Genomic DNA, 25,562 nt, shown 5'->3' with positions numbered 1-25,562 from the left:
GTTGCCCTGTATTGTTTTTTAAATTTTTATTTCTTTATTGCTGAACTGTTCTTTTTTTCTGAATATTTTTCATCCACGGATGGTTGAATCCAAGGATGTGGAACCTGCAAATACGGAAGGGCCAACTGTACTTATGGTCCTTGATGTATTGTGATACGTCTTCCCAGGAGTATTTTCCACATGGTATATACTCAAATGTTATCCAATGTTTCCTCTAGGAATTGCCTGGAAGAGTGGATTCTAGAAGGAAGAATGGGTGACTAAGATTTACTCACATATCAGAAAAGGAGAAAATTCAGAAGATCTTAGCGATGGCACCACCACCCATTCACCAGCTTAATCTAGAAACCTGGACATCATCATTGACTCACCTTGATGATGCAATTAACCACCAAGTCATGACCTCTGTGCTTTCAAATTTTTTTTTGAACCCATCCACATTTCTCCATTTTCACTGCCACTGGCCCATGCCAAACCCTCATGTCTCCTCTAGAGCTTCCTACATTTTCTTCTAGCTAGATTTCCTCTAAACCACTTTACACAGAAAAGCTAAAATGAATTTCTTTAAAAAACATAAATTAGATGGTTTCACACCTCTGCTTTAAAAACCTTTCAGTAACTTCTCATTATCCTTAAGATGAAGAAAAAAGTCCATACCCGGGCCCAGGCAGTGATAAGAAGTGCCCAACTCTCCAACTCCCTGCCCCCTCCCACTCCCTCTGCAGGTGGCTCTCTACCCTTGGGTGAATCTGGGTCACCTGGAGGGCTTGTTAAAGCACAGATTATGGAAGGGTGAATAGCACCCAGAGTTTCAGATTCAGGAAGACTGGAATGGGGCTCAAGAATCTGCATTTCGTATCTTTAAACAATGGAATATTATCCAGTCATAAAAATGAAGTACTGATACATGTACAACATGGATGAACTTTGAGATCATGCTAAGAGAAAGAAGTCAGTCTTATAGGGTCACATATCATATGATTCCATTTGTATCAGATGTCTTGAATAGGTGACCCTGTAGACAGAAAGCAGATCAGTAGTAGCCTTGGGCTGGAGTGAGAAAGGTGGGGGGCTCGGGGACCCATTGCTAAAGGGGTGTGAGATTTCTTTGTGGGGTAATAAAAATGTTCTTAAATGGTGGTGATAGCTGACAATTCTGCAAATATCCTGAAAGCCACTGAATTGTATAGTTTAAATAGTTTAAATGGTATGCTAATCATATCTCAATAGTGCTGTTTTAAAAAAAAACTGAATTTACAAATATAACAAGTTCCCAAGTAATGCTTAACCTTAAGGGGCCACTGCTCTACACTAACCCTATGCAGTCTCCCTTCATCTGCTCAATTGTACCCATGGTACAAAAGTAGTTTAGGGGAACCACTAACCTTCCTGTATCAAAACTTCCCATAAGGTAGTCAGCAGCTCATGAAACCTCTTTCCAGCTTCACCTAGCTAACTCATATGCTCCCTCTTATGCCCTCAGCTTTAAGGTCACCCTCTCAAGTAAATCTTCCCTGACAAAAGCACCCAGGTATTGCACTACTGCATTCTAGACTGGGTGGCAAAGTGAGACCACATCTCCGACCCCCCCACAAAAAAAAAAACACCCAGGTTAGGTAAGATTTTTGCTTGTAAACATTTTCAGTGTCATTAATTCCCCCTTTATAAGATTAATTACACTTTTAATGAATTAAGTAGTAGATTACTTAAAGTGTACCTTCATGCTAGGATGTAAACCAGGTTAAAACAAGGAAGAATTGTCACAGTGTTCTCAGACACATTCCTGGGGCAAGCCATAATAGAATCAGATATCTGCACTGGAGAGGAATAAAAGTAAAAGGGATCAAACCTTAACATCACCCCCCTCAAGCAGGTACATGACACTTCCAATCCCACCTGCTATTTCGTCCTTTTGTCCAGGTGTGCATCAAGTTCTCTAAGAGGAAGACAAAGAAACATCTATCAAAACATTTCTCCTAGACCTCTTGAAGCTTGTAGGGAGAGTAAAAGAATAATACAGCCAAGAACAACAACCAAGATGAAGCATAAATTTATTCAGTGGGTTTAATTCAGCTCACCCTTGGCTTTGCAAACCCAACAAAATCGTGATCAAGATGGAACAACAAAAGCATATCAAGTTAGGGGGTTCACCATCGGTGTTTATCTGTAAAGGAGTAGAAACTATGAGAAAAGAAAACAGAACGGGGACTAAAACAGCATTTGTAAAAATCAAAACAAAGATTCTGAACTCTGAGCTACAATGCACATATTGTCAAACAAAATCCCACACAAATTCCATCCATTTGTTCACTGGAAAGGACTCGAAAATTCACTTGATCTTTAGCAAAAATAAATCATAGTGTGGTAATGCCACACCAAATATTCTTACCTTTCCTTCTCAAAACTTCAGTGAATACAATCATATTTCATAAATAAATGAATAAAATAGGATTGTAAGCCACAGTACTTCACATCAGCTATGTTAAAATAAGTGGCAATTGATTTGGAGTATTTTTGTAAGATTTGAACTATTAATGAAAAAAATTATTTCTTTTTTCATACACTACAGCAAGTTATAAAAGTGTTCACAAATTCTCTACCTTGTGCGTCCACACCCTGACACTGTGACAATGCAACTATTCTCACCAAGAGATGGAGTTTACTTCTCCATCCCTTGAATCTTGATGGATTAGCAAGACTGATATAAACAGAATACTGAAAAGTACTTGGGGCTTTCCTTCTTACCACTTTTAGAACCTTGAAACCACAACCAAGTGAAGAAGCTTGAGCTAGCCAGCTGGACAATGCAACATACACGGCTCAGTCACCCTGGCCAACAGCCAGACCATTCTCCACCCCAAAACCTGCTGCTGCCATCTCTGGGGTGCTTTCCAAATCTTTGCCGGTTTCATGTGTTTATGCCCACTCTTTCTTAAGCTCCTTTCAATTACTCTTTTCCATACCCCATCTCTTTCCTCACTTCACTGCTAATTCAGGCACAGACCCACTAACTTCACTATGAAAACAGTGCCAAGGGCACAGGCCTTTCTCTATTCACAGAAAATGTAAATGAACCAAAATGTACTCTCCTTTATTTCTTTAAAGGACAGCTATAAATATTGCCAAATAATCACAAAAGTTACTTTACACCAGACGTTAGACTGTTTACAAATCCCAACAGCCAGGACACACATAATTTGACAATAAGTTCTAAAATATATAAATTACAGTTTCGAATAATTATGGTTCCAGGGTAAGCAATTAGAAAGGTTCCTAAGTGGAGATAATCAGATGATTTAAAGACTGAAACCACAGAGACAGACAAAATGATATTAAACATGAATCACATGTGAAAGGGAACACACCCAACTTTATGTTAAGGTGAAACCAGCAGTTTGCTTCTTTTATTAGTAATGTGGATCGATGTTTTCTCAGAGTAACTCATTGTCTTTTTTGCTTGAAATTTTTGATCTTGTCCTGAAGACTAGCTGCTGCTAAAACAATGCTAACCTAAAGATATAGGAGTCTCTTTGACAAAATGACCTTCAGGTTAAGGGGAAATGCTGTTTATCTACTCAGACATGCATCTGTGATGTTCATAGCCTTGTTTCAGTTATAATAGTTGTCTTGTTTTTTTCTTAATTGATTTTGTTAATAATACCTTAACACAGGGTAGGGAAAGGTGGCACAGTGTATTGCATTATATACATTTATCATTGATTTACCTAATGTTACATTGTAGATTAAACACTATTAAGTGTTAATACTTGAAAAGGAGCACTTACACCATAAGTCTTAGGAAATAATGTTTGTAATAAACTTAACTATGTTACATATCAGCAGGCAAAAATATAGAATGTTACAGTGTTACATGATGTGATTATAGTTCCTGTTTTAAAAAAAAATTTCTAAAAGTCACCCCCAACCCAAAATATCCACTGAGTCCCCCCTCCTTACTGCTAGGTCCATTCTCCTCTGCATGGAGGTTTTCCAGGCATTGATTCATCCTGAAAATATTTATTGAGTACCAGGCCTAAGATGTCAGGCACTGTGAGAGATCTCAGAAACCACTCTGACTCCATGCTCCATCTGGGCCATACCTAGCCTACCTCATGTCCTACTGTACACCTGAAATCCAATCTGGTCACAGCCTCTCTCAAAGTCTCAGTGGCCAAGGACCAGTTTGCTATCGTTCTTATACTAATGTTCCAATCTGTTGCAGAATGATACTTTTATAAAACAAGAAACTAATTTCTAGAAAAATTAAATAACAAAGATAAGCTACAAACCTGAAGTTTTCATTACTATAGTTGATAAAATTACTCAGTAAAGTCGCTATAAAAGTTTCTAAATGATTACCCTCAATTGCAGTACTTACACTGGTAACACAGTTAAGTTCATGGACCACACTTTGAGTAGCCCTGCTGCAGACACACTTCTGAGTCTTCACTTTAAAGGTTCTTCTCCACTAAAATCCCCTCCATATTGCCCATACTTCCTATCCAAGTTCTAATTATTCTTCACAACTCAGCCTCAAATCCACATTGCACTCAACTAAGCCTACCCAGTGGTTCTTAATTGGAGGTGATTTTGCCCTCCTGGGGGACATTTGGCAATGTCTGAAGACATTTTTGGTGGTCACAGCTGAGGGAATTTGGGAGAGGGATACTACTGGCACCTATAAGTAGAAGCCAGGGATGCTGCTAAAACATCCTAAAATGCACAGAACAGCCATCACAATAATGAACTATCTAGCCCAAAATGCCAGCACTGCCAAGGCTGGGAAACCCTGATTTACGCTAACCACTGCCCTCCAGAATCATCTCCTTCACCAAACTCCCATTTATACCCACGGTCACCACAAACTAGCATTTAATAATATACAGCCTTGCACTGTTTAATAACAGTTGCATGTGTCTGTGCCTCTTTCCCTGACAACCATCAACTGCTCTGGAGGATGAAGACAATGTGCACGTCACACTGCACCCCCATGGGTCTCAGTCGGGTAGCTTCAGAGGGGCTGCTTATACCCAGCAGCTGATTTATTTCCCTGTTTGATGTAATGCAAGTGGCTCTAACTACTTTCTCCATCAACATGTGTATAACAAACTACTTTTAGTCTGCATTAAAAAAAAAAAAACCTTAATACTTAGTGATGTAAAGCCTTAATAAAACATTAGCAGAACCATGGAATAAAAGATGAGGGTGGTTGGATTTTACTGTTTTTACATTTCCTGTCAAGATTGTATGTTTATTTTCTAAAGAAAAAAGTCAGCCAAGCATAAAATATGAATTTATGATGCCACTATTTGATGAGATTCTCTCTGAAAATTATATACAACTCTTCATACACGTGCCTCCTGTTAATTAGAGGATACTTTGTAGAAGACCAGCTACAGTAAAAATTGCTGTAATAGTCAAAATCCTCCACAGTAAGAAGGAAATCCTGCTGAGGATAGTATTTTCTATAGACAAGAATTGCAGGACTCCAGCCAAAGGCCATGCCTTTATCAATGTGCGTAGATGCCACTCTGCAAAAGAATGTGTTTTGTAATATGTTGTTCTCATTTCTGTATCAGTCAGTCCTCAATTGTGTGAAAAGTTATCCTAACAGATTATCTAAAAACTACTTCTATTTACATTTGAAAAATAATAAAGAACTGGATGATTTCCAGAATTACATTTTAATAATTATATAATTATATATTTACATAATTATTTATATATTTATACATTATTTATATATTATTTATATATTTTTATATATTTATATAATTATTTATACTTATATAATTAGTTCACATTTCCATAGTAGGCATAAATTGATATACTTAAGGGAAAGTCTGGATGCCCTCACCTGCTGATAATTTGGATATTTGTCTTTCAAATCCCACATTGAAATCTGATTGTCAATGTTGGAAGTGGGGTTTGGCAGGAAGTTTTTGAGTCATGGGGGCAGATCCCTCAAGAATGTCTTGATGCCATTCTGACCAGAGTGCATGAGTTCTCACTCTTGTCTCCCCCTTGAGAACTGACTGTTAAAAAGAGCCTGACACCTTCCTCCCTTCCCTCTCTCATGTCCTTCCTCTCTCCATGTGATGCCTGGCATGAATAGACGCTTTCTGAAACCCTCACCAGAAGCAGATGCTGGTGCCATGTTTCTTGTACAACCTGCAGAACTGTGAGACAAATAAGCCTCTTTTCTTTATAAATTACCCAGCTTCAGGTATTCCTTTATAGCAACCAAATGGACTAAGACACCTGCATTCTATGGACTCACCTTCTGTCTTGAGTTGGTCATCTCATCGGTACTTTCCTCCCTCCTTGGGCTACTGAGTAATGTTAGCTTCCCTGTCTACTGAAAACTCCAACTATCTAACTTTGGCTGGAGACTCAATGCTATTTCTGTCCTACATAACTGCCACTGGGAACTTTTGTATCTTTCTGAAATCTCTACAGGCACTTGCCCTTCCCTCAGATGATCCTAATTCCTGCATTCCAAATAGAAGAATGTCCAACTTGGAGTGTGCCTCCAAATTCTGGTCTCTCCACCCCAGATTTCTCTGTATCTTCAGCCATATAATTCTCCATTCCATCTTGACTCCAAAGAAAAAGTGAAGAAATTAACAAAGGAGAATTAGGGTAACTGTGTGTGTGTGTGTGTGTGTGTGTGTGTATGAGAGAGAGAGAGTACATAAGAACTAGCATTAAAAACAACAAACCAAAACCCTTTAAAAAGGTCAAGAGGTTCACTCAGATGTTTACAAGGACTTTCAATGTGCTAGACACTTCCTGAGGAACTAGAGAAACACAGGTGACAAAACAAAGCCTCTAATTTGATGCAGTGCAAAGTCTAAAGGGAAGAGACAGAGCTTGCTTACAAGAAACTTCAATTTGAAATTGGCATTAACAGAGGCATGCCTATAGAGCCAGGGCAATCAAAGGGAAAAGTGCATGGGGGCTAAAATGCTACACCTATGTGTAGACAAAGAAGAGAAGCACAGCAGCAGACACATAAAAAGGAGAAACACAAAAAGAACAGCTCCTAGGATGATGGGAAAAGAAAGTCTGTAAGTATTATAACAAAAGGTAAAAAGAAGAGATGATGAAAGGCAAAAAAGGAGCTGCAAATGTGGGGGCCAGAGTTAGGAGCAAATAACCTATTTTCTCCTGGAATTGGAAATTAAGGTTTTCTGTATACTTGAAGCTCACCCTGCCAAACACAAATTTATTATTATATTTTATTTTAAACTACTTCTATTTAGAAATCTTTCTAAAATATACCACATACATTTCTGCATTGTAAAGCAAAGACATCAAACCAAAATATGCCAAACCTGATTTAATCTGTTCTAGACTAAGAATCTTCATGATGATCCATTTTTGTACTTTGATGTGGTGTGCTGACATTCCCACAGTCCATTCAAATGTAAAAGTATGCTGTTTCACTCTATGCCAAACACAGTCTAAAACTATGCTTCTGGAATTCTCCAATTCTGCCTTAAGAAGGGAGCTGTCACTTCTCAGAGCTTCCCATTATGACTTCCCTCACTTGGGCTTTGAGGACTTCTACCTGTTTCATTAACAGTCCTCTGGGTGAGGTGGTCCTACAGGGTGGCCCTCTGCCATGAAGAATGTAGAATGAAGAGCTAATCACCTCTCAGTGGCTTTTCTGCTTCCTTCCAGGTCTCCTGCTTCATTCTACATGGATCTAGAATTCTGATATCGAAATAGAATTCTACAATAAAGTTATCTTTAATAACATAGATTCTTCCTGCCACTTATTTAAGAGCAGTAAAATAAATCGTGTCCCTCACAGCCTTTATGTTTTCCAAAGTAGACTTCTAGCTACACTCTAATCCCGTTCCTCTTTGACATGGTCATAAACTCTTGATTAGCTTTATTCTGATATGGAAAATACAGAAACAGTGTTTCTTTTGCACTAATTCAATAAAATACTATGTGCCAAGTGCTCTAAAAGGAAACGTGGGGGAATTAAAAGATAAACAGAACAGGTCCCTAACCGTGAAGAACTAAGAACTCAAAGAACCTTGACTGCACTGAGGCCAGGAGAAAACATTCCACAATCTACAGCATGGAGGGAGGTGGAAGAAAAAGTCTCTCAGTTTGGAGGGCAAAGGTGGAAGGGAGGGGAAAGAATAACCTTCATCAGGAAATAGCAATGCCACTGGCTTTGAAGAAATGAAGCAATCTTACGAGACACAATGCAAAGTGAGCACAATAAGGCAAAGGAAATAGCATGAGAAAGGGACAGGAAATTGAGAGAAAAAGCAAAAAGAAGCCATATATATATATATATATATATATATATAAAATGTCAAATATTTTATATATATGTCAAATATTTTATATATATATATATATATATATATATATATATATATGCCAAAAGAATAGAGAGAGAAAATGCTGCAAAGGTAGGTCAGAATCAGATCACATAGGGCCCAAAATGCCAGACCAAAAAGGCCTTGAAGCTGTAAGCTCTGAAAGGTCAGTGAAGTTTTTCTAGGTTTCTGAACCTAACACACAAGATTTAATCTTGTTAACAAGATGATTTTTTTCCCTTTAATGGAAAAAGAACTCAAAGGTGAATTATTAATCATTTCATTTGTGTTAATTATCTCTCAGAACCAAGCTCGCTATTAAAACATTGCTGTGGAATTAACTACAGGGTAGCCACTTGTCTTGCTCGCACACTACAGGAAATACATACAAATGGAAAAAAGGGGTCATTAAGTCTAAAACAAAGGGCAGTGTGGATATACAAATCAAATTTATTTATTTGACAAAAAAGAACAGGGAAAGCGACATCTGTTCCAATTCACAATAAATACAAAATATTTAGGTCTTTTAACTTCCCACTGGCGTCTTTTAAATAAGTAAAATTTTTTAGAATCTTAAAAACAGCCACCTTCCCAACTCAAGATTTGCTATTTTTCTATCTAGCACTGATGACTTTCTTTGCCTTCATCCAAATAGATATACCTGCCCTCCTGACTTACCTACAGGATGAGTACATTTAGGATTATATTCCATATGAGCCTGTGTTGTCCCAATTTTCTAGATCATCTTTGCTCCCCAAGATTAAGAGTTGTTTGGGGGGAAGGATCATGCCATATACTCGTTCTGCATCCTGAACATGGCTGAACACTGGACAATAGAAGATATTCATAAATACATAGGAGTTGATTAACCCAATTAATTTCCAAAATATATATTCCCTAAAGACTCAATTCTGTTATTCATATGGTTTGTGCAAGGAATAGAAGAAAAATCTGAAATTCAGAGCTAGAAGAGCTTTAAAAAAAAACATACCCACGACCACTTCTTAAAAAAAAAATCAACATTATTAGTCATTAGGAAAATGCAAATCAAAACCACACTGAGATACCACTGCATTCTCTAAAAGTGCTACAATGAAAAAGACAAATAATCACAAATGTAGGAGAGGATGCAGAGAAACTGGAACCCGCATACATTGCTAGTGGGAACGTAAAATGAAATGGCCACTTTGGAAAACAGTTTGGCAGTTCCTCAAAAACACAAAATACAGCATTATCATACAAACCACCAATTCCACTCCTAGGTATATGTCCAAGAGAACTGAAAACATACGTTCATAAGAAAACTTATACACAAACGTTCAGAGTGGCATTATTCATCATAGCCAAAAAGTAGAAGCAACCCAAATATCCATCAACTGATAAACGGATAAACAAACTCTGGTATATTCATACCACAGAATATTATTCAGTCATAAAAAGAAATGAAGTGCTAATACATTCTACAACATGAATGAACCTTAAAAACATTACTCCAAGTGAAAGAAGCCAGACATCAAAGGTTTCATTTATGATTCTATTTACATGAAATGTCCAGAAGAGGCAAATCCATTGAGTCAGAAAGCAGACTAGTGCTTGCCAGGAGCTGAGGGAGGTGAAAATGGGGAGTGACTACTAATAGGCATGAATAGGGGTGATAAAATATTCTGAAATTAGATTATTGCACAACATAGTAAACATACACACAAAAAAAAACACATTGGGACATACAATTTTTAAAAGTTAATTTTATGGCATGTGAATTATATCTCAATTACAAAATAACAATAACAACACAACAAAAAACCTGAAGCCCAGAGAAGCCAAGTTTCTTGTCCAAAGACATAAAGCTGATTAAATGGCAACGCCAGAACCAGATTCCAAGTCTCCCAACTTCCAATGCAGTATTCTAGCTCCACAATACACTGCTCTAGAAGTATTAGGACAATGGATCCTGAGCTTGGAAGCAATGTAGACTTGAACTAGTCGTTTAACAGGTCATACCTTATCAGAAGAGGAAGATGAATTAAATGATCTCTTCAGTTCCTTCCAGTTTTAAAGCAATCTGAGTCCTCTCAGATTGAGACCATTTCCTGTCTGATACTGTAGAGGGGTGGTTCTCAATCAGGGGCGATTTTGCCCCCTAGGGGACATTTGAGAATGTCTGGAGACATGTTTGGTTGTTGCACCCAGGAGGAAGGGTGCTACTAGCACCCAGTGGGTAGAAATAAGGCAAACTGCTCTATATCTACGATATATAAGACAACCCCCAACAACAAAGAGCTGTCCAGCCCAAAATGTCAATAATGCCACTGATGACAAACCCTGGTTTAGGGTATGATCAACTATTTTCAAACTTTTCAAGGCAGTTCCACCCTAGAATTAATAACCTCAGAGTAGCAGTTTTGAGATTACAGAGTGACTAGAGGCTGACACCATGCTAGCACCAAGCATATAGCAAATAGACAAGTACTTTTTAACCCCACAGTAGTCAACCTCTCCAAAGAATCAAATATTCAAATGCCAACAGAAGTCAGACAGTTAATAATATGAAATAATGAAGCCAGCAAACAACTAATAACCATTTAAAACTATTATTTCCTTCCTTTTACACATACACACAAACTTGCTGGCTCCCACTCTTCTTGAAACATATATATAGCCTTCTCGATATAATCTTATGGTTTCCCACTTTTGACAGACATAGATGCCAAGAAATACTTTCTATTATAAGATAAAATAATATACAAGCTCAGTAGCAAATGGCTCAGAGTTAGGAAAATGGTGAGAATGATGAGGGGCTGTGTAGACACCAAGGATACAGGCCCTAAGGCAAGGGGGCATCACTACTCAGTTCCAGTGGATCCATGCCAAGATGCCATGATGCCACAATGGAGTGAGGTGCCAGGATCAAGTAATCTTCAGATGTCTTAAGAAGAATGGGAAATCCAGGTTATGTTCGTGTCTAGGAAAGATATCTCCCAGTATTTAAAATATTTGCTCAAAAGAATTTAAAATGGTATGTTAACTCAAAAGAGGGTGTTTCAGACTTGCAACCAGATTGTGACTTCCAGCCTACACTAACCTTAATAAACAATGACAGTTTGGGGTGTTCCTAGGGCTATGTTCCATCTAACTCAGGACCTATTTTTTTTTTTTTCTTTTGAGACAGACTCTCACTCTGTCACCCAGGCTGGAGTGCAGTGGTGCAATCTTGGCTCACTGCAACCTACTCCATCTCCTGGGTTCAAGCAATTCTCCTACCTCAGCCTCCTGAGTAGCTGAGATTACAGGCACCCACCAGCACACCCAGCTAATTTTTGCCTTTTTAATAGAGACAGGGTTTCAACACTTTGGCCAGGCTCGTCTCCAACTCCTGACCTCACGTGATCTGCCCGTCTCGGCCTCCCAAAGTGCTGGGATTACAGGGTTGAGCCACTGTGCCCGGCCAACTCAGGACCTATTATCTGATTATTTGAACATTATTTTTTCCTTAATTAAATCTTTATAGCTCATTTAAAGTTGAAAAAAAAAATCAGAAAATTATTGCCAACTTAAATTTAAATGACACTCAATAATAATAATGGCTGCAATTTCATTAAGCTTCAACAACTTTACAAGTAGATTTTCTGAGATCCAGAGAAGTAAAAAGGCATGTTCAGCCACCTTGCCCATTAGAGTATCAGATCCATAATTCAAATCCAGGTCTTTCTGCCCCTAGAGTCTACATTCTTTCTACTCATCACTGCCCTTGTATCACACAAATTTCTTCTATCTACCAAGCTTATGAGGCTCTCTCAATAACTTACATATAAATAATCTAATATTAGAGAGATGGTTGACAATAAACAAAGCACAATGATCTTGGAGCAATTAAACTGGACAGATGAAGAGTGTAAACAGCAGCTGCACTGACCACTCCCACAGGCCTCCTCCCTACCGGTGTGTGTTGACTGAATCTTTCCCTTTACAGATGGAGGCTGTCTATACTCCCCCAGACCCTCAATTCCCTCCCTTCCACCAACAACCCCAATTCTGGCCTCCTACTTTCTACTCCCTCTCTTGCATTCAACTCCCTCGGTAGGCTGCAATATATTGATAAACTCCTTCCACTCACAAGAACACTTTTGTGCAGAGCATACAACAGGGAATAATCAGCATAGAGAACATTTCTCCTAGTAACCTAGGGTTCAAGATGTAAAGGATGAGGGCACACACCTTCACAGCAACCATTCGTCCCCATGGATCTGTTGCCCAAAAGGCCCCAATATATTAAATATCTCTGCCTATGACCCCATCTCTGGGTTACAGCCATCCTGGCCAACCTTTCTTTCCCTGTATTACCTATTGCCCTCCCATCCAATCTTGCTCCCTCCAGTTCAACCCATCAAGTTGGTTTTATTCAGCTTTATCACACACAGCAAGAGAACCACATTCGAAGGAAATCATACATTTAGTTTCAGGACATCCAACAAAACATTAAACAGTCTCTTCCTCATTTCTTTTAACTTCTGAAGTCTTCCTGTGGCACACGGCCTATAGGAAGAAGATGGTACAGATCTGGCTATCTGAACCTTCTGGGTTCTATGACAAGGCAAGTTGTTTAAAGTTTGGGTTTCTTACTCTTCTGTGAGGGGGCAGGGTAATTATGAACAGCTACTATACCAAGTTACTTTAAGGAATACAAATAACAAACGCAAGGCCCCTAGAACTGCCTGCACATGTGAATGGTACTCATTATTATTATCACGAAATATTAGTTTTCAATTTTAAATCATACTCCTTTTAGCTTCCATCAGTCTCTGAAGAAGCAAAGCCATTGCTATCACATGCTCTAAGGACATCATGCCTACAATTATCAGCTCAGCAGCTGAGTGGAGACCCCTGGAACCACTCCTCAAGAGTCCTGCACAATTCCCTCTCTTTATTACAGCTTGAGCTCAGACACTGTTATTCCAGCATGCTTGTTGTGATAGCACAACCCAGGTTCTCACCAGTCTCTTGGTCAGAGGCTCTTCTGGTGAGCAATGTGGGGCAATATAAAAAGTACCAGGCACAAAATCAGAAGAAAAGGGTTTGAATCTAGGTTTTACCACTGAGCTGAATAATCCTAGACATGCTATTTAATTATTCTGTGTCTAAACACTCTCATCTGTAAAATGAGTATAAGAAATCATAGTTTGTAGGACAACTGTAAAGATGAAATGACATAAAGTAAATATTGTACCACATTGCTGGACACAGATAAAGAGTAATTGTTCAGCTGCCCTTTCAGTGTTCCAAGGCTCAGCACGATGGGTCCCCTCTTCCAGGTGTCTTTTTCCTTCTCCTGTCTCCCACATTTTCCACAAAGCCCCCTTACTGCTTTTACCATCATCTACCTGCCCATCTGCCAGCCCAACTTATGTTTCACAGGTATTCAAAATTCACAGTGTTCAGATTCACAGTCAGGATTCTAGGAAATTCCATTCATCTTCATTAAACACAGAAATCCTGGCCCTTCACTGCCCCCAACCCCCACCAAATTTGGGGTGACAGACAAGGCATGATGTTTGCAGAGGATATCCATCAATTCAACTTGGTGTTTCATATTCCTTTTCCCTGTTACTCACAGACTCAACATATTCTATATCAGTTACAAGAATCTGAAAGACAGAGTCTAAATACATGAAGTCTAAGGCACGGACGGCAAATACGTGGCATAAGTCCTGATCCTCTCTCTGGTACCAGAGCAGGCATCAACAATCAATCGCACTGTTTTCCTGCTGATCCCAATCAAGGCTCCAAAACCCCTCTCCTGGCTCTCCAGGCAGCTACTATCCAACAGTCAGAGTTATCATTTGGGATGAAATCTACACATTATTCAGCAATCCTTAAATCAAGCCAGGGCTCTAAAAAAAACACACACAGTATATTTGGTGTCCCTTAGATACCAAAATCTTTGGATGCTCAAGTCCCTTATATCAAGTCGTATAGTATTTGCATATAACCTATGTAAAACATGGTATAATTTAAATCATCTGTAGATTATTTATAATATCTAATACAATGTAAATGCTATGTAAATAGCTGCAATACTAAATTATTTAGGGAATGAAGACTAGAAAAAGTCTGTACATGTTCAGTACAGATACAACTGTCCACTTTTTTTCTGATTATTTTTGATCCACAGGTGGGTGAATCCACAAATATGGAACCCACAGATACCAAGGGCTGACTGTATTATGTATAGCAAAGAATAGTGACCATGTGCATAGTAGTAAGCACTTTATAGGGAGTGAAAATATGATCTGAATGGGTTATGCACAACATGCCATGTACCTATAAAATATCCAAACATTACAGCAGAACTCTAACTAATGGTATGTTTGGTGAATGGCCTGCTCAAATTATAATGTTCTTATACGTTTGAGTAGAAAACCCTTTACACTTAAATTTACTAAAATCTCTCCTAAAATTATACCTGTATGCATTCTCAGCCTAGTAAGTAGTATGTACTATATATAATATTTGGATTGTTAAAGAACTTACACAGTTCAAGGTCATCGTGATTTTTTTTACTGTTATTACTACTACTGCTGAAGATGATTATGATACAGAAAAAGTAGGTAACATGCGCTGAGTACTCAGTATGTTATGGCACTCAGCTAAATGCCTAATTCATTTCATTCAAAGCTCATAAGAGCTTTTCTATGCATAAAATACCATTCCTATCCCACTTTTACAAATGAAGAGACTAAGGTTACTTGTCTAAGGTCATGCCTTTCATCAGTGGCAGAGCTAGGATTTGGACTCAGCCCCTGCCTTAACCATAACACTGTTCTCTAATGATAGATTGCCATAGCCAGCACAGAGAGGTAGGTGCATGGGTTGAATATAAACTGACTCCAGAATTAAAGAAATCAGCGCATACTCAACCCAAACATTTATTTTGGCTAGTAAGCAGTTTGTTTCTCATAAAAGAACAGTGAAATCTAAACTCCCATCAATGAAGGGCCCAGGCTTATAAAGGTGGCCAACTCCCATTTGAAGAAACTGCGCTAATGAACATAATTATTAAAAGAGAACCAGTGAAAGATAAGCAGAGACTGTGATTTAAAACAAACCACACACACACACGCACACAAAAGGGCGAGAGAGAGAGAACCACTGAGCTTTAATACACATGGGAATGTCATGAATGAAGAAGACCACTCCCACGCCTTGTGGAACATGCAGAAGGAAAACAAGCTAACTGAAAAGCTATGCTTATTGCTCTTTGGGTTTTTTGTTTTGCTTTGTTTTGTTTTTAATATCAGATCGGTATGTAGCAATAGCTGCTGACTTTAACTATATTTGCATTTACCAAATACCACTGAACTGACCTGTCAATCAAGTCACCTAATTGTGTGTCTCTTACTCTCAGTCCTCCACTCTCAAAGCCACTAGACTGAAGATGACAAAAAGTCATTTCAAATTTGGGCCATAACCCAGTAGGAAATGGCAAACACATCCTAAAGTAGTTAGAACCCCCTGCTCTCAGTCGCACCCAACATTCCCTGTCTGCTCCAAGAGCTGAGAAGCAATGCTGGCAGAGGGCCTGCCAAGACCCCACAGCAAAGCAGACACACCCTGCTGGATACCTTCCACTTCAGGGGTCAGCTCCAGGAAACAACCCTTGGAGTTCTGCCAAATACTGAACCAGCTCAAGAGTCAGATCCCCTTGGGAATAAGCTGTCAATAGTAACGAAGGTGACCAACAAAATTGTTCCCAAATTGTCCCAGAGGCTGTGCCAGCCTAAAAGTGCCTAAGTTTGTAGGGAGGTGGGGTCCCATCCACCTGGATGCTGGCATCTGAGTTCAGCTTTCCATCCCACTGCAAAGCTGTCATGAGCCAGAAGGGAAACATTCAATTAAGTGCTTTTCCAAGATTTATTTCTTTTTTAGAGTTAGAAAATAAAACCAATCAAATATAAAAGAGATAGCAATACTAACCCTTTAAATTACCACAGTCCAGTTCCTGAGAAACTAGCCAGTGCTGACAGATGAAGTCAGATAAGCCTATTAAGAGAGGGAGACAGAAGGGAAACTGCACTGCCTTAAATTGGGTTGTGCAGTTTCTAGCTGGTACAGGCTTCCAATCTCCAGCTCCTCCCCTCCTGTCCTACTCCTCCCAGCCACCCCAGTGTCCCTCAAAAACTAAGACATGGCACATATTCATCACTATCTAAAAAACACTAAACAGAAAGGCTCATTGATATGTTCTTAAGCTAAAACTAGAAGGAGGATCCTCAAAAGACAACTGTATATAACCTGAAGTAGAAGAGTCCCCACAAAAGTTAACAAGCATTTGCCATTTCACAGAAGAAAGAAAATGTTCACTAAATTTTTAAGGCTAACCTCTTTTTTTGCATCATGGATAAACAGGATAAAATAAAATTAATCACAGAAAAAAATGAATACAGGAATGTGGCTTAAATAGAACTTAAATCTCTAACTAACTCTCCAGCTAAAATAATACCCATTTAAAGGAATTCCTGCTGAAAAACTCCTGAAGCCTAAAAGGGTCTCCTGAGTTTAGAGCTTGAGGGTGATTTTTTAAAAAACTGACATTTAGCAGGTGAAATAATAATTTCTAGACCCCATTTTTAAATATGCATTTCGAAATAAAGTATTTTTGTTGGTGGTGGTGATGGTTTTGGGGCTTGTTTGTTTGAGACAAGGTCTCACTTTGTCACCCAGGCTGGAGTGCAGTAGCGCAATCTCGGCTCACTGCAGGCTCGACCTCCCAAGGTTCAAGCACTCCTCCTGCCTCAGCCCCCCAAGTAACTGGGACTACAGGCGCATGCCACCATGCCCCGCTAATTTTTATATTTTTTGTAGAGATGGGGTTTTGCCATGTTGCCCAGGCTGGTCTCAAGCTCCTGAGTTCAGGAGAGCTGCCTGCCTCAGCCTCCCAAAGTGCAAAGATTATAGGCATGAGCCACTGCACCTGGCACATAATAAAGTATTTTAAACTTTCATATATAATGATCAGTAAGTCATGCTAATTTCTACTCTAGAAAGTGAAACATTCACTATGAATCTAGATTTTTTTCTATTCTGACACCCATTTCTAATTTGATAGAAAAAAACACAATTCATTTAAGAACTTTTTATAAATCAAAGATGAAAAATAACTAAGGAAGAAATATTGTTTAGTTAATATCTCACACTGCTTCTTGTTGCCTGCTGAGTTTTTCACCATCAATAGCTCTTTTCCTTTTCAATTTTTGGTTTTTAAAAATTGAAAAACAGAGAAAAATCAATACACCATCTTACATGAGTCTTCCTGCAATGTGCAAACCACCTTGTTTTTCATATTATAAATATATGTCAAAATTTAGTTTCCTCAACAATCAACAGAGTGAAAAGACAACCCACAGAATGGGAGAAAAGGTGCAAATTATGTGTCAACAGGAGATTAATATTGAAAATATACAAGGAACCCAAACAACAGCAAAAAAATAAATAATCCAATTAAAATTGGATAAGTGATCTAAATAGATAGCTCTCAAAAGAAGACATACAGATGGCCAACAAATAGATAAAAAAAATTCTTAACATCAGTAATCATCAGGAAAATGCAAATCAAAATGATAATGAAATTGCATCTCACCCGTTAGAAAGACTATTATCAAAAAGACCCTAAGTAACAAATGCTGATGAGGATGCAGAGAAAGAGGAACTCATATACTGTTGGTGGGAAGCAGTATATGAGTACAGCCATTATAGTGAACAGTATGGAAGTTTCTCAAAAAACTACAAATGGAACTACCATTTGATCCAGCAATCCCACTACTGAGAATTTATCCAAAGGAAAGGAAATCAGTATATTAAAAAGGTATCTGCACTCCCATGTTTGTTGCAGCACTATTCACAATAGCCAAGACATGGAATCAATCTAAGTGTTGAACACACAAATGGATAATATGGTATATATACACAATGGAATGTTATTCAGCCATAAGAATAAAGTCCTGTACTTATGGCAACATGAATGCACCCGAGGACATTACATTAAGTGAAATAAGCCAGGGACAGAAAGATAAATACATGTTCTCAACTAGATAGGAGGAGTAAGTTCTAGCATTCTACAGCATTGTAAGATATTTCCAGATAGCTAGGAGAGATTCTGAATGTTCCCAACACAAAGAAATAATATTTGAGGGGACTGATAAGCCAATTACCCTGATTTGATCACTATACATTATATACAGAAATATCACTAGATACCCCATAAATATGTATAATTATGTGTCAGTTAAAAAAAACTTCTAATTCTTCTATTTTCTTAATAAACATAGTTTGTATGCTACTTATAATGGGTAAAAGGATATTTGCAGAATTTGAAGTATCATTCCAGAATTTAAAGCTTATCTTAATGTTTCTTTCTAATAGCATATAATTTTGAAACATCATCATATACGTTTTTCTTCGAATAACTGGGTCAATGAGAATTTCAGGGAAATAAAACACCACCAATCTCTGCACTCAAAGACATAGTTCTTGATCAACTCGATTTGTTTTCTTCTGTAATTGTAAGTGAAATACATTTTCTTTCTTTCTTTCTTTCTTTTTTAGATGGAGTTTCACTCTTGTCACTCAGGCTGGAGTGCAATGGCACAATCTCGGCTCACTGCAATCTCCACTTCCTGGGTTCAAGTGATTCTCCTGCTTCAGCCTCCCAGATAGCTGGAATTACAGGTGCCTGCCACCATATCAGGCTAATTTTTGTATTTTTAGTAGAGACGGGGTTTCACTATATATTGGCTAGGCTGGTCTCGAACTCCTGACCTCGTGATCCACCTGCCTTAGCCTCCCAAAGTGCTGGGATTACAGGTATGAGCCACTGTGCCCGGCCACATTTTGATTTTCAAATAAATTATTTTATCTTGGCTAAAAAAAAATTAGTTTCTTCAAGTAGACTGAAACACAGCATCCAAATACAAATGGGTAAACAGCTCCTAATTTCATAAAGGAGTCCATACCCTTGATTATATTTTTAAGTTTAAATGTTACTGAAGAATGGATTAAAAGCACATCAAATCTGGGAAATACTAAAATGTACTAGAAAAACTGAGGTTAGATCTTCACTTGGGATATTAATAAACCCCATTTTCTAGCAAAAGACCTCATACACAGACTATATAGCTCCATATACTCCAATATCCCACTGCTGCCTTTAAGTGTCAAGAAATGTGGCCCAGTCTTTCCAATTAAATGAGAAAAACTCCATAAATTAGTCTTTTTATTTCAATCCTCATGTTGCACGCTATTATGTGTTATGTCTCACCCAAAAGATACTGAGGTCCTAACCCCCAGTACCTATGAATGTGACCTTATTTGGAAATAGGATGTTTGCAGATAATCAAGGTAAGATGACATCATTAGGGTAGGCTCTACTCAGTATGGCTGTGTCCTTATAAAAACAGAACATTTGGACACAAAGATACATGCACAGAGGAAGAATGCCATATGAATGTGAAGGCAGAGATGAGGGTGATACATCTAGAAGCCAAGGAATGTCAAAGATCGCCAGCAAACCACCAGAAACTAGGAGAAAGCATGGAAAGGACTCTCCCTCACAGCCCTCAGAAGGAAGCAACCCCACCAACTCCCTGATCTCAGGCTTCCAGCTTCCAGAATGTTGAGACAAATTTCTGTTATTTAAGCACCCCAGTTTTTGGTATTGTGTTAATGACAGCCCTAGAGAACTAATATACAAACTTTCTCACTCTGACCTTCCATCACCACCACATCCTCTCCTTGGGCCCCCAACTTACTCTTGCTTCTTCTGATCACTTGTATGCTCCCAACTCTTCCCTAACCTCATTCCACACCCTCCTCTGCCAATGTCCTTCACCCCTGTTTCTGTTCACTGGGTATCACTTGCATTTTGGATAGGGCAGTTCTCTGTGTGGAGCTATCCCACACACTGTAGGATGTGAAGTACCCCTGATACTCTCATTCCCCCAGGATGCTACAGAGCCCACAGGAAGAACTTCTACTCTGGCAGCTCTAAAGCCACCTGCCCACCAGGGTTTGATTAAAGGTCCCCCCACCTACTGAGTATGATCTCAATCTGGTCAGCTTGCTTCAGTCTCTTCCTCTGGAAAATGGGAATAAATATTAATAATTACCCTGCCATGTGTCAGTGAGGATCCAATGAATTAAAGATCCTAAAGTGGCCAGTTATACTCTCATTCCTGTTATTAGAGTAACTTAGGAATTAACACACACTCTATTCTACATGATGACATCCTGACTTTAACTGATGTTAAACTCATCAGTTTAAGATGTAGAACTCTTTTCTGAGGTGTCCTTACACAGTGAAGCCTCACTGAATACATTCACGGGGATGCAACACCTTACCTGATAATTGTGTGTATAAAATAATTATAAATCACTCAAAGCAGTAGGTATGCACTTTTTACAGTTGCAAACAGCAAGACAACTCTGAGCATGGTTTCCATGTGTTCCCCTTCCACACCCACCCTCACTTGAAGTCCTATCCATGATTTCCAACTTTGCTTCCAATACCTTTCTATCTTTTGCTCCCAGTGATGGTTGCTCTCCAACATCCAGGGATATACTGATGTCTAGCTCATTTCATCCTGCCCCATGGAAACATCTCCCAAGCCAGCATCAGTCCTTCACTATCCTTGATTAAACAGTTTGCATCCCAAGTCTCTGAACTGGAGAGAGACAGCACTGATTTATGCCATGAGGGCAGAGTCCATGTCTGTTCTGACCACCATATACACCTAGCACCTAACATCACCTAATACAGAGCCTGGGTAAGTAAGTTTTCAGTGATTGTCTGATGAATACATGAATCATTCAATGCATGAATGAATGCATTCAGACATCAGGAATCTGGCTTCCTATGAAATCTCAGCTCTGCACTGACTGGACATAAATGGCTTCCGGGAAAGCCACTTAAAAAATTAGGTGGTTGGGCTTCACTAAAAATATCTTTAGTTTTCCGTCCAACTCTAACAGAGCCCAGGACTTTAATGAAGAGTAAAAGATTTTATTTACATTTTGAGAAATCTTAGTCAAGGCAAGCAGGAAGGTAAAGATTCTTCTGAAATCACACAACTAGGGCTCCCCCACTGCCAGGCAGCTCCATGTTCCCTGAGAAACAAAAGGCTCCAGGCAGCAGACAAGCTGCAGAAACTAAAGACATCTGTGAGATGCTAAGCACTACAGAGTTTGTCATCATGGGCTTCTTTCAGTCTTCTTTCAGGAGTCTACCCTGTCCCACCCAAAGCTCCCCCTTTCCAGCTTGAGCAGGATGGGCTCAAGAACTCTCTCCCAGGCTCCAAATCCAACCCAATTCCTCTCCCTGCCATCTGCCTAAGGCTCCCACATGCATATTTTACGATTTCTGGCATATTTCCTCTTTATCTGACATCCTGCAATGCATCTCTCTGCCTCCTATATTATTTCTATCTCTGGTAAGAATGTTCCTGCAAGAAGCATGTGTCCTTAGGCTGTACTTTACTACCTTTCCTAACTCATCTCCTACCTGTGAATTCCTTGGAGACACAGATCACACCCTCTATTCTCTGGCTTCCCACAAGACCAAGGACAGAGCTAGGCAAGCAGCAGACTCTTAGAAAATACTTGTTGAATGTGTAAATGAAATAACTGACCGATGGAATAAATGAAATAATTGATAGATTTCAATGTTTTTAAAGTAAAAAGTCATATTCACATATTTCCTGGACAAAGTTACTAAGACTTCCCCTTTCAGGAATACATCCAGAATAAATTAAATTTTAAAACGACATTTCTATGAATATACTATTTTCTTAGAACTGAGAACAAAAAATTTCCCTACAATACAATGTGAATGAATAGCAACATGGTCAGTTGAGTAAGAAATCCGATTTTCAGGTATCTGTAGCATAATAATGTGGCATTGCTTTTGTTTCCTAGTAAAAGCTGACTTCACCTGGAGCCAGGGAAGACAAAAGAGGAATCATCCCTTGGTGTTAGTTATTCCAACTGCTGAAGCTGGAGAGCTTAGGGGAATCAGAAGAAAATAGGATGATTTTCTCTAAATAGATTGTTTAAATCTATTGATGATTGAAGCGGAGCATCTTTTTGGAAATTCTGGGACTTACTTGGCTAAGTCTAATTCTGGTCACATCCCTTCCTTGTGGTTTAATAAACTTCAGCTAAAACCAAACTGACTCAAGAATCAAATTATTTGTTCTCTCATGCACTTGCTGGTCACAGTTGGGTACCAAATGAAACACTATCAACAGTCAACCCAACACTTCTGGAGGGAACACACCATGGCTATGCCACTAAAGCTTAATATAGCTTAATGCTACTGGCCCCATTAGCCTCGCCAGCCCAAGAATTGACCTAAATATCCTCACTGGTTCTTAGAAATCATTATTCTTACATATGAACATAACCTTAACATCACTAAAAGTATGGATATTACAGATAAACTGTGTACTGATATAGGAGATAAAACTACAATTGGGGAGACTCAATGAATAACTGTGTATTGATATTAAGATATAATTGAGGAGACTCAACAAACAAGGATTTTCTAAAACCTGAAAAGACTGGGTCTTCAAACAGCAGAACATTAAAATAGATAATTAGTGTTTATAGTCTGTAAGCATGTGGTAACTGCGTATGTCTTCTAACTCAAATGAAACCATGTCAGAACACATGCTACGAGACCGGGCATTGAGGGGATCTGAGCCTTCACAGTAAAATGTCCAAGGAAAGAAATTCACCTTGAGACTAGTAGGTAGGTATATTGTTCAAGCAAAAGAAGCTGTTATAAGGATTCATCCATATTCGCTCACCTAGTGAAGTCAAAATACTTTAAAGCTAGAGTGCAATTCTGAGTTATCCATGAAAATCCTTCATTTTACAGAAGAGAAACTCAGGCAGAGATGAGGCACCTTATCCAAGCTTACACTGCACTAGTCCGGGCCCACACTAAAACTTGAGTCTCTTAATTTTAGCTCCATGTGTAAAACACAAAACATTAAATTTAAAAGTTAAAAAGGCACACAGCAGGCAGGCAATAAATATTTGCTAATGGCACTGAAAAAACAAAGATGTGGAATAGCAAAACTATCTCAATATACTACCTGCTAAGAGAATAAGCCAAGTCATTATCTTGACTTGGTCCGACTTGCTCCAAAGTAGCCTAGGCTTTATCTCTTGTGGAAGGGATAAAAACCATTCCTTCCATAATCAATATAATGCTATTGGGACAATTATTGAAGCATGCAAGTCGGTGGTGAAACCAAGAGCTTTGTAGCATTCTTAGTAAGGAGTGCATTTGAACAAATCTACCCTTGAAACAGTGCCAGTTTGCAAACACATGAAGTGTGGCTTCAGTGGGGAGATCTACAAAAGGCAGGGATGACTAAGCAACCCAAATAGCTAGAAACACCAGAAACTGTCAGAAGTCTGAGGACCCCAACATGCCTGCACATAAAGATAAGTTGGATTTTCCCATCTATTGTTTCTAGTGCAAATGGGGGTGGAGGGGCTTTGTATGATCGTGTTGGTTTCTTTTTAAATAAAAAACTTCAGTGGTTTACAAGGATTTTCAAACAATATTTTATTCCATCCTCCACTTCACCCACTTAAGAAACAAATTTTGGAACAATCTGACTGAGCTACTGGGCAGACAATTGACCAGACCAAATTTAAGCAACCTACAATGCACTTTTTGATGTTACTTGATTATATATGTCACAAAAGAGGCTCTTAAATCTATAGTTGAACACTTGGTTAAGGAAACCAAGTCTCAATAATCATGTAAAACACATGTGCTATGTCCCTTAGTGGGCTGTCAAATATACTAACTACTGAATTTTCCTTAAATTCTGACATCTCTAGCTATTTAACTTTCCTTTCTTTAAAAAAAATTTTTTTATCTAAAAAAATTCAAGAACATCCACCAAACAGAATAGCTAAAAATAATTAAATAAAAAACCACAATTCATAGATCCCCAGGATAAAATTTCCACAGCATTACAGGTGGAAAGAAAATGCGTGCATACACACACATTTACATAAAGATGTAAAAATACTTATGGCACCCTAAGAAAAAAAATGACAGTGAAAGCAAACAATCCTACCACAACAGGACAAACCTAGTTTTACTATTCTCTTTGCGCAGGTACAAAACTAAACAAATGCACTTGCTGGCGGGGAAGGGAGGACAGAGAGCAATTCCCACTTAAACTTGCTTCATTCAGGAGCTAGGTTAACAAACCAAAGCAGTAGAAAAGGCTCCCGTGCAAAACATAACCAGTCTGAAGGTCCCAAATCGGAAAGAACTAAACTAAGGGAAGGGGGACCCCCGAAGCTCTTGAACAACCCGTTCCCCAAATTTCCATGCCACACAACAGGAGCTGGGGGCTTCCCTCGGACTCCATTTTCAGGCCGCGTTGTCTGCCTTTCAGGCCACGCAGGGTGGGCATTTGGGTGAGGCCGGGGTCCCCCACCCACCTTTCCTCTCCGCCCTCTTCATTGTTGTCGAAGTGTGATGGATCACCTGCCGGGAGCGGGCTCCCGCGAGCGGACGCGCTGAGCGCAAGGACGCGCAGTGACGAGCGCCGCGCGCCTCCCGCAGGACCCGCGCCCCGCGACCCCAACCTGCTGCCCGCCCCCACCGCGCTCACCGCCACGAAGCCCGAGGAAGAGGCGATGAACACGCGGATGACCATCCTCTCGGTGCGCCCGGGACAGACCCCTTGCCCCCCGGGCTCCGGGCTGGCGTGGACGCAGAGCTGAACCCCGCTACGAGCCGCCGGCAGCCTCTGGGTAAAGCGCTGCCGTCGGGGAAGATCGCTGGGATCTGGCTCCCTCCCGCTGGGTCCTCAGATAAAAGCCCAGCGCCGCCCGGCCGCAGGCTGAAGGGGAAGGAGAGGGAGGAGGAGGGAGCCGGCTGCGGGGCTTGATGGGAGTTGTAGTTTCCGTCTCTCCCTGGAGTGGCTAGTGGACTGAGCTCCCCTCTTGACTGCGCTTTGATCCCGAACACGCGCAGGTGGCTGGAGGGGAGCCACAACCCGGGCAGAAGCTGTGAGGTGGGTTGGCAAGGATCCTGGCTTGATGAGGAAAAAGCAAACTAGGCAAAAGGGCTCGGTTCAAAGTCCAGGCTTGGGTTCTGTATTGTGGTTTACTGGTTTGGAGCATCCACACCCA

General features: G+C 39.5%; 1 protein-coding gene across 2 annotated transcripts in view; it reads right to left on the bottom strand.

Moving 5' to 3' along the window:
- SH3BGRL2 (SH3 domain binding glutamate rich protein like 2) overlaps positions 1-25,302 on the bottom strand; it is a 69,969-nt gene extending 44,667 nt beyond the window's left edge. The window contains exon 1 of one of the 2 annotated variants that reach the window (XM_063724725.1): positions 25,040-25,302. In XM_063724725.1, coding sequence (XP_063580795.1) covers positions 25,040-25,084 — 45 coding nt within the window. In that variant the 5' untranslated portion in view covers positions 25,085-25,302. 2 annotated transcript variants of the gene reach the window in all.
- Between the last annotated feature and the right edge of the window lie 260 nt (positions 25,303-25,562).

This window comes from Pongo abelii, chromosome 5, assembly GCF_028885655.2.
Source record: "Pongo abelii isolate AG06213 chromosome 5, NHGRI_mPonAbe1-v2.0_pri, whole genome shotgun sequence".
Lineage (NCBI taxonomy): Eukaryota > Metazoa > Chordata > Mammalia > Primates > Hominidae > Pongo > Pongo abelii.
Note: the sequence above shows the minus strand (reverse complement) of the source record. Positions and strands in the feature narration are given on the sequence as shown.